This window comes from Tarenaya hassleriana, unplaced genomic scaffold, assembly GCF_000463585.1.
Source record: "Tarenaya hassleriana unplaced genomic scaffold, ASM46358v1 Cleome4, whole genome shotgun sequence".
Classification (NCBI taxonomy): Eukaryota; Viridiplantae; Streptophyta; class Magnoliopsida; order Brassicales; family Cleomaceae; genus Tarenaya; species Tarenaya hassleriana.
Genome location: NW_010966881.1, coordinates 2,435,232 through 2,444,347, shown reverse-complemented (window position 1 = coordinate 2,444,347; position 9,116 = coordinate 2,435,232). Strand labels below are relative to the sequence as shown.

General features: G+C 35.9%; 2 protein-coding genes across 2 annotated transcripts; both read left to right on the top strand.

Moving 5' to 3' along the window:
- The first annotated feature begins 3,289 nt into the window (after positions 1 to 3,289).
- On the top strand, positions 3,290 to 4,263 carry LOC104823555 (21 kDa protein). The gene has a single exon (XM_010555172.2). It carries the CDS (start codon positions 3,342 to 3,344, stop codon positions 3,963 to 3,965), a length of 624 nt encoding a protein of 207 aa, XP_010553474.1. The 5' UTR covers positions 3,290 to 3,341; the 3' UTR covers positions 3,966 to 4,263.
- Positions 4,264 to 5,674: 1,411 nt separating this feature from the next.
- Positions 5,675 to 9,073, top strand: LOC104823554 (elongation factor G, chloroplastic). The gene is made up of 4 exons (XM_010555171.2): positions 5,675 to 6,029; positions 6,516 to 7,930; positions 8,008 to 8,520; positions 8,721 to 9,073. Exons 1-4 carry the CDS (start codon positions 5,762 to 5,764, stop codon positions 8,886 to 8,888), a joined length of 2,364 nt encoding a protein of 787 aa, XP_010553473.1. The 5' UTR covers positions 5,675 to 5,761; the 3' UTR covers positions 8,889 to 9,073.
- The last annotated feature ends 43 nt before the right edge of the window (positions 9,074 to 9,116 follow it).

Genomic DNA, 9,116 nt, shown 5'->3' with positions numbered 1-9,116 from the left:
TCTTTCCTAAAACATATATATTTTCTTCATGTTATCTCTTTTAACCATCGCATCTTTCCTCGTCATCTTTTTCGTTGCATCTCTATTCATAGTGTCACATCAAAACATGGATCAATGATATCATCGAATTGGAAGAAATAGATTGAATATCCATAATTAGAGATCATAGAGAAAAAGAAAAAAAAGGTATGTTGAATTAGGAAATATATAAATAGATTACCAATTAACAACTTTCACATGAAATATTACACATCCCAAATTAACTTATATTCTTTTTACCCATTGATTGTATCAAGCACGTTATGCTTGTTTTTTACCATTTGTATGGGAATCTTTTTGTAATCAGTTAGAAACTGTTGTAACACCAGTATTTTTTGTAAGTACAATATAATCACATTAAACCAAAAAAAAAACTTATATTCTTTTTTTTTTCAAAACCGCATCCAAAATAAAGAAAGAAAGAAAAAAAACATAGTGAACATATGACATATCTTCGTATCCGTGACATAATCCAAGAATTATGGTTAAACAATTACCTTGTTCTATAATGTACGGAACCATTGTTTTTTATTTGCATGTTCTCAATAAATTTCTGGTTTTAATAATTTGAGAAATAGAAATTAAAATTATTTAGTGTGGACGAAAAATCCAAATCAAATCAAATAATATGAAGTCAGACTAAAGTAAACCAAATTTATTTCTTTTTTTTTCTGTTTTATATAAAAATAATAAGAATCCATACAAAAACTAAACTATTTCCAACCCAAATCGAAATAAGACAAAGAAATGATCGAAATGGTTTGTTTCCAAACAAAATAAATGTAATTTAGTTTAAATTCGGTGCGAATTATCCGTATATTAAATCCATGTCCGAAAAATCCTCATTTATATTATATATTTTAGACAATTTTCTAAAGAAAATGTGAGAATACTTGGACAATATTTAGTTGAATTTTTGTGTATTGGGTTATGATAACATTTAGAACGACAGCATTTGGCTTCGAACGCAAAGTTTCCACGACAACTGCCGAACTTTGTGGCCAAGAAACTAACGCACGACAACGACGAGACTTACTCCCGCATTCTACGGATTTCAAAGCAAAACATAAATAATAATAATAACATAAATAATAATAATAATAATAATAATAATAATAATAATAATAATAATAATAATAATAATTATAATAATAATTATAATAATAATAATAATTATTATTAAAGAAGCATTCAGCCCAAAATCAAGTCTCACATGGAAGAGAACTTCCTTCAGTAGATGTATCCGACAGGACCCCAAATCCAGAGAGATATACGCGGAGACCAAATGCCAAGAGAAAATTTTCTATTTACCAAATAATAATAATTCATGATTTGATTGGAATTCGATTTTTATCGATAAAAATATTTATTTTTTGGGTCATTTTTTATTCGATACAATTATGGTTTCTTTGATTTTAGAAAAATGATAATCATTCAATTTTTATTCAACTGATTTGATTACACTTATTATTATTAGATTGTTAACCAAATTCATCATCAATATCCAATTATCACAAAATATTGACCGAATAATAATAATAATAATATTCTGTTACAAAAAGGAATATAATTAAGGAATATGACAATTTCTCGTGTACAAGTAGAACACGTGTCAATATGTAAATATCTTCTAGATAATTTGCTTAATTCATTATAGAATGTATATATATATATACACATGTTTATTATCGGCCGCCATGCGCAGTTAAGTCTACAGAACAAATAATTAATTTTGGAGAAATATGGTATAAGTATGATCATTATACATTATATCAGTATGATTTTGATATTTATTTGGCCATTATCAAATGTTTCAATTAATTAACGAATTATAAAATGACATGAGATATACGTGAGCTGTTGCTTGCACGATTATTTCATACATATATATATATATATGTCACAGATGAAAAGAATATATATATAAAATACACGATATGGCTTATAATATAATATAAAAATAATATAAGCCATAAAAATGTATTAAAATCAGATTGATATTTGGGGGTCAGTTTTTGTTTTCATTGTTCCTTGTTTCTTCTTTCCTCTGGCCTTGTGGGCTCAATGCCGTGACATTGATGTTAAAAGATGTGGTATTTTCAAATTATTGATAATTATTATCAATAATTAAAATGCCGAAAAAAATAAATATAATTAATTTAAACTGTAGTACCATATAATATTCATACATCTTTTCTCATAAAATATTTCTACGCTCTCAATAGAGATTTTAATACAATAAATAGATATTGTGAACAAATAATAATCTAAATATTTAGTCTGATTAACGTTTCTTAATTTATTTTCTTTTACTTTAATCAGACCGGAAAAAAGGAACGTGTCATTTGAAATTAACCTCGTAATTTTTTGGTATAAAAATTAACCTCGTTTTTTTTTTTGTTATAAAAATTAACTTCGTATTCTTTCAAATGCTTGAGCTTTAAACACCTTGATTTTGAAGCGCAACATTAGTACTTACACGATACACTTAAAAAACACATTTATATGTATATCTATAATATATATATATACGTATATATAGTTTTTTATTATTTGAATCTAAAGTGCGTTAGGGCTCAATATTTTAGAGCATCGGATATAAACATCGTGTTTTAAATAAATATATTAAAAATTCCCGAATTTTGACACCATGATAAGATTTGTAAAATAAAACGTTATTTTATTATTCTTTTAACCAAATAATATATTTATTGATAGTGATTTTTTTTGGTTAAAATAGTGAATTTAAATCCCACTAATAAATTACAAACTAATATATATCTATATTCTATATATCTATATATCTATAATATATTCCGATAAAATATAAAAAATCTTTATACATCTCTAATATATATATTTAATTATTTTCATTTTGCATAAAATATGTATATATATAGTTTTAATAATACTTATTTTCATGAACGAATCTCTCACTTCGCATTCTCGCTCTATATATGTATATATTATGAACACAACAACATTCCCAACCTCAAAGAAGCGACGGAATTTAAATCCCACTAATAAATTACAAACTAATATATATCTATATTCTATATATCTATATATCTATAATATATTCCGATAAAATATAAAAAATCTTTATACATCTCTAATATATATATTTAATTATTTTCATTTTGCATAAAATATGTATATATATAGTTTTAATAATACTTATTTTCATGAACGAATCTCTCACTTCGCATTCTCGCTCTATATATGTATATATTATGAACACAACAACATTCCCAACCTCAAAGAAGCGACGGTCCGGGAAAAAATACAAAAAAAAAAAAAAAATGAAAATCTTATCTATATCCCTTGTTCTTCATCTTCTTCTCCTCCAAGTCTCCAACACTTCAGCCACGAACCAAACCACAAATAATCCAAACCAAACCGACGTAGATTACATCAAAACATCATGCAACGTAGCCCTATACCAAACCCTGTGCTACTCTTCTTTATACCCTTACGCCTCTCTGATCGCTTCGAGCCCCGATAAACTCGCCATTACCGCCCTCAATCTCACGCTGTCGGAGACGAAATCCTCCCGAAAATTCGTCAAATTCATCTCCCATCGCCGTCAAGGAAGCCTCACGCCTAGAGAGGCTTCGTCCCTAAAGGATTGCATCGAGGAGATGAGTGATTCGGTCTACGAGCTCAAAGATTCGATTAGCGAGATGAAGGCCATAAACTACTCGAGCTTCGAGATGGTTATGTCGGACGTTCAGACATGGGTTAGCGCCGCTCTGACGGACGAGGACACTTGCATGGACGGTTTCGAAGAAGCTGGTGGCGGTGGTGGAGGAGAAGCGAGACGAGAGGTTAAGGATTTGGTACGTAAACGTATAGACCGAGTTGCTCGTATCACGAGTAATGCACTCGCTCTCGTCAATATGTACGCCTCCACCCACCGAAACTGATCATTTTTTACGTACCATCAAATGATATATAAATTTTTTTATAGAACAGTTGTATACTATATGTTGAATCCCCATTTGTGAAACAAGTTTGTGTGTATGTCCGTCCGTACTATGAGTCTATATGGTTGTGTAATTTCGTGCTTTTTTTTAGTTGTATTCGGAGATTTATGTTTTAAAATGTTTGTAAACTACATGGGGATCCAATCGGGGTAAGCCAAATGGCGTAAGTGGTGGAATGGCCGTTGGGGAGGAAGAATGTAATTTAATTGCAATAAAATTGTTTTCGATTCAAGATATATGTAGTTGAGTCCAAAATCTAATGAAGCAACCCGCTCCATGGTGGGCGAGGGGTAGACGTTTTTGGTGGCTGAATCTCCTTAAGATCATTAGGCGCAGGTAGTGGCCGGTTCGAATCCATGAGAGAGTAGACGGTATGCAATTAATTGCAGCAAGGTGATCCATCTGTTCTGATTGGATATAGTTGGGTCGAATGTCCGGTGAATCAAGCTGATTACCAGAAAAAAAGAGAGTCTAATGAATCAATAATGAATCAATTTGAATAAAAACAAATACTATATTTGGAGGGAGGTCCTGTGTTTGTTTGTGTCCAATTGTTTATTAGAGTTATTCTATTTTATATTATTATTATAAAATAAGACGAACGTGCGACCAAAAATGACACGGTCTTTGCCTCTTGGGCTTGTATAGGCGCTTGCTTAATGGGGGCTTTGCGTAACGTTTCAAAGTCCATCATCATCATCTCATCAGTTAATAATATATTCAATAATTATTGTTATTATCTCACTATAAAATTTTAAAAGTAGGTGATTAGGGTTTTGAGCTGAGTTATGGTTTTTACTAGGGCTGAGTGTTTCGGTTCGGTTCTTCGGATCCGGATCGAATCGATCTGAAAAAATGATACTTTTTCCGATCCGAAACGTTCTTAATTCCCGAACGGTACCATTTTTAGATAACCGAATTTTTCCGGAACTAAACCGAACCGAACCGAACTTTAAAAATTCTGAAAAACCGAATATTTTTAAAGGAAATCTATCTTTTTTTTTAATAAAACCCGGAACCAAACCAAATCGATATCGAAACCGAATCGAATCGAATAAAATATAAAAACCGATTGGTACCTATTTTTGTAAAACTGAAAGAACCGAACTGATCCATTCCCATCCCGAATCCGAACCGTTTCCCGAAACGTCCACCCCTAGTTTTTAGGTTATGGAGAAATTCGATTGTACTTTTGTTACATTTTATCCAAACAAAATTAAAATGTGATTAAATGCTTCCAACAGACTCCGAGGTAGGGATTCATAAATTTTGGAATAAGTGACAATTTTCGTTCAATTAAATAAAATCGAATTAATCTGGACATATAATTGCATTAAAACCAAACCTTACGATAAAAATATAATTTTTTTTGTTTTAACAAAATAAAATAACTTTTAAAATATTTTTAATAATAAAAATCAACCAACCAAATCGGAAAAATAAATAGTCAAAGCACAAGCTCTTACACAAAATTACATACATATATAGATATACGTAGAATTTGTAAACCCTCTGTTTTATTCAGAGGGTTCAGGTTGTGTCTTTGGTTATGTGCTACGTGGCTTATTGGAAGCCATCATTCCTGGGTATGGAACAAAATTATCCACACTTCGGCAAATTAAAATTTCGATAAGTTTTATAAGCCACTGATGGGTTACAAACGGCAAGAGTGACGAAGTGACAGGAGGAGGAGGAAGAAGGAAAGGAGAGACCTTGACGGAAACTCCACCTTAAAAATGGCGGCTGATGCTCTGAGAATTACGCGTTTGAGTTCTGGTTCGGTGGTTTGTGATCTTAATGGGTCGCAGAGACGACCCGTCCTTCTTCCTCTGTCTCATCGTGCTCGATTTCTGGGTCTTCCTCCTCGAGCCTCTTCTTCTTCGATTTCCTCTTTGTCCTCTGAGCTTTTGGGAAGCTTTCGTTTTGGGTTGGGTTCGGCGAACGTGTCCCGCCATGGACAGAACTCCAGGAGGAGGCAGTTCTCTGTTTTCGCCATGGCTGATGGTTTATCATCTCTCTCTCTCCTTCTTTCTGTAGATTATCTGCATTTTTTTCTACTCTAATTTCATGTTTTGTGTTGAATTCTGCATTTGGATACGGATTCTATCAAAATTATATCGATAACTGGGTTTGGATGCTTGATTCTCGTCCAAGTGTTTGTCGAAATGCCTGTGAGAAATGGTTCGATTAGGCCTGTTCAGTTCTTGAATCCAAGTCCCAATAAACCTTGCGAGCATAGTTCATTGGCTAATTCAGAATCTGGTTACGTGCGAATTTGTTAACTTCTTCCGACATGTAGGGAGTGTTCATGTTTTAGTGCTTTTCCCAGCACATTTTTGTCAGAGTTGGGTGGTTTCTTTTGATCTTCTGGTATGTAAAAATCTCGTACTTGTTTCATATTATTGCTTAATGCGGCTTGTGTTATAATGATGTTATGGCATTTTGATGTTTCATGACTTAACTCTGTGTGTTCTGTCTTCTTTCTTACAGAGGTGAAGCGAACTGTTCCACTCAATGATTACCGTAACATCGGGATTATGGCTCACATTGACGCCGGAAAAACGACTACAACCGAGAGAATTCTGTACTACACGGGAAGAAACTACAAGATCGGGGAAGTGCACGAGGGAACAGCCACCATGGATTGGATGGAACAAGAGCAAGAAAGAGGAATCACCATAACCTCAGCTGCAACCACAACTTACTGGGACAAACACCGCATTAACATCATCGATACACCTGGACACGTGGATTTCACTCTCGAAGTAGAGCGTGCTCTTAGGGTTCTTGACGGTGCCATATGCTTGTTCGACAGTGTTGCTGGTGTTGAGCCTCAATCCGAGACTGTGTGGAGGCAAGCTGATAAATATGGAGTTCCCAGAATTTGCTTTGTCAATAAGATGGACCGACTTGGGGCAAACTTTTTCAGGACAAGGGATATGATAGTGACCAATTTGGGTGCAAAGCCCCTGGTCCTTCAATTACCGATTGGTTCCGAGGATAGTTTCAAGGGTGTTGTCGATCTCGTGAAGATGAAAGCTATTGTCTGGTCAGGGGAAGAGTTGGGTGCTAAGTTTGCTTACGAGGATATTCCAGAAGATCTTCAAGACTTGTCTCAGGAATATCGGAGTCAGATGATAGAAACGATAGTTGAGTTGGATGATGAAGCCATGGAGAACTATTTAGAAGGGGTCGAGCCCGATGAGGAGACTGTTAAGAAACTGGTTAGAAAGGGAACCATCTCGGCCAAGTTTGTTCCCGTACTGTGTGGTTCAGCTTTTAAGAATAAAGGAGTGCAGCCATTACTTGATGCCGTGGTAGACTATTTGCCATCACCAATCGACTTGCCAGCGATGAAGGGATCAGATCCCGAGAACCCAGAAGCTACAGTTGAACGGAAAGCGGATGATGATGAGCCATTCTCCGGGCTAGCATTCAAGATCATGAGTGATCCTTTCGTGGGTTCTCTTACGTTTGTGAGAATCTACTCGGGGAAACTTGCAGCCGGGTCTTATGTGCTGAATGCGAACAAGGGGAAGAAAGAGAGAATCGGAAGACTCTTGGAAATGCACGCAAACAGCAGAGAAGATGTTAAGGTGGCTTTGACGGGTGACATCGTGGCTCTTGCCGGGCTTAAAGATACAATCACGGGCGAAACCCTGAGTGACCCGGATAGTCCCGTCGTGCTTGAACGGATGGACTTCCCGGATCCTGTTATCAAGGTAGCCATCGAACCAAAGACGAAAGCGGATATAGATAAGATGGCCACTGGCTTGATCAAGCTCGCACAAGAAGACCCGTCTTTTCATTTCTCCCGGGACGAAGAGATAAACCAAACAGTAATCGAAGGAATGGGAGAACTGCATCTCGAGATTATTGTCGACCGGCTCAAGAGGGAGTTTAAGGTAAACACATTTCCGAATCTTTCTTCCTCAAATTTCCAAACCCTTATAACCAAATTCAAACCCTTCTCTTCTCTCAGGTCGAGGCCAATGTGGGTGCACCACAAGTGAACTACCGGGAGAGTATCTCTAAAGTAGCAGAAGTGAAATATGTACACAAGAAACAATCGGGTGGACAAGGTCAGTTTGCTGATATCACAGTCCGGTTCGAGCCGTTGGAAGCAGGAAGTGGGTATGAATTCAAGAGCGAGATCAAAGGAGGAGCCGTACCGAAAGAGTACATTCCGGGTGTAATGAAGGGGCTGGAGGAGTGCATGAGCAATGGCGTGTTGGCCGGTTTCCCTGTGGTAGATGTCCGAGCGGTTCTGGTGGATGGTTCATACCATGATGTGGATTCAAGCGTTCTTGCCTTCCAACTCGCTGCGAGAGGAGCTTTCCGAGATGGGGTAAAGAAAGCTGGTCCGAGAATGTTGGAACCAATCATGAAGGTTGAAGTGGTTACACCCGAAGAACACCTCGGAGATGTCATTGGAGATCTCAACTCTCGAAGAGGTCAAATCAACAGTTTCGGTGACAAACCCGGCGGTCTCAAGGTACATTTTTTTTTTGTTTTTGCTAGTAAAAAAAGAATTTCGGGTGCCCAACCCGAATTATGAGCACTATGTGAGAATGTGAGATGAGATCGGGTTATAATGCGAAGGAAAACCTGAAGATCGGGTTTAGATTTGGGTAATTGGGTCCGAGGTCGGATAATCCATATTCAGTCGTTAAAATTTAGAGTAAATAAATGCAGGTGGTGGATGCATTGGTGCCATTGGCAGAGATGTTCCAATACGTGAGTACTCTGAGAGGGATGACCAAAGGACGTGCTTCTTACACTATGCAACTCGCTAAGTTCGACGTTGTCCCTCAACACATTCAGAACCAGCTTGCTTCCAAAGACCAAGAAGTTGCTGCTTAGTCCTCATTTCCCTCTTTTTGTTTTGTTTGATCGTTTTTTAATACAGAATTTTCAGTGAAGCTGTTTGTCTTCAGATAACATTGCGGGGCATTTTGTGAGGCATACAGTTTTGTCTTCTCCATATTCAATACTGTAAACGAAACATTTCTTGGAATCAAAATTTGTCCAAAGCAATGGGGGACGAATCTGTTGCTTTTGATGCCTAAAGAGCCATGTATTTGAATGAAG

What these genes read in the sequence shown, in the direction of transcription:
- LOC104823555 (XM_010555172.2), top strand. Translation starts at nt 3,342, where the DNA reads ATGAAAATCTTATCTATATCCCTTGTTCTTCATCTTCTTCTCCTCCAA.
- LOC104823554 (XM_010555171.2), top strand. Translation starts at nt 5,762, where the DNA reads ATGGCGGCTGATGCTCTGAGAATTACGCGTTTGAGTTCTGGTTCGGTG. An exon ending in TGTTTTCGCCATGGCTGATG is followed by an intron (nt 6,030 to 6,515) that starts GTTTATCATCTC and finishes TCTTTCTTACAG; the next exon opens with AGGTGAAGCGAACTGTTCCA. An exon ending in GGCTCAAGAGGGAGTTTAAG is followed by an intron (nt 7,931 to 8,007) that starts GTAAACACATTT and finishes CTCTTCTCTCAG; the next exon opens with GTCGAGGCCAATGTGGGTGC.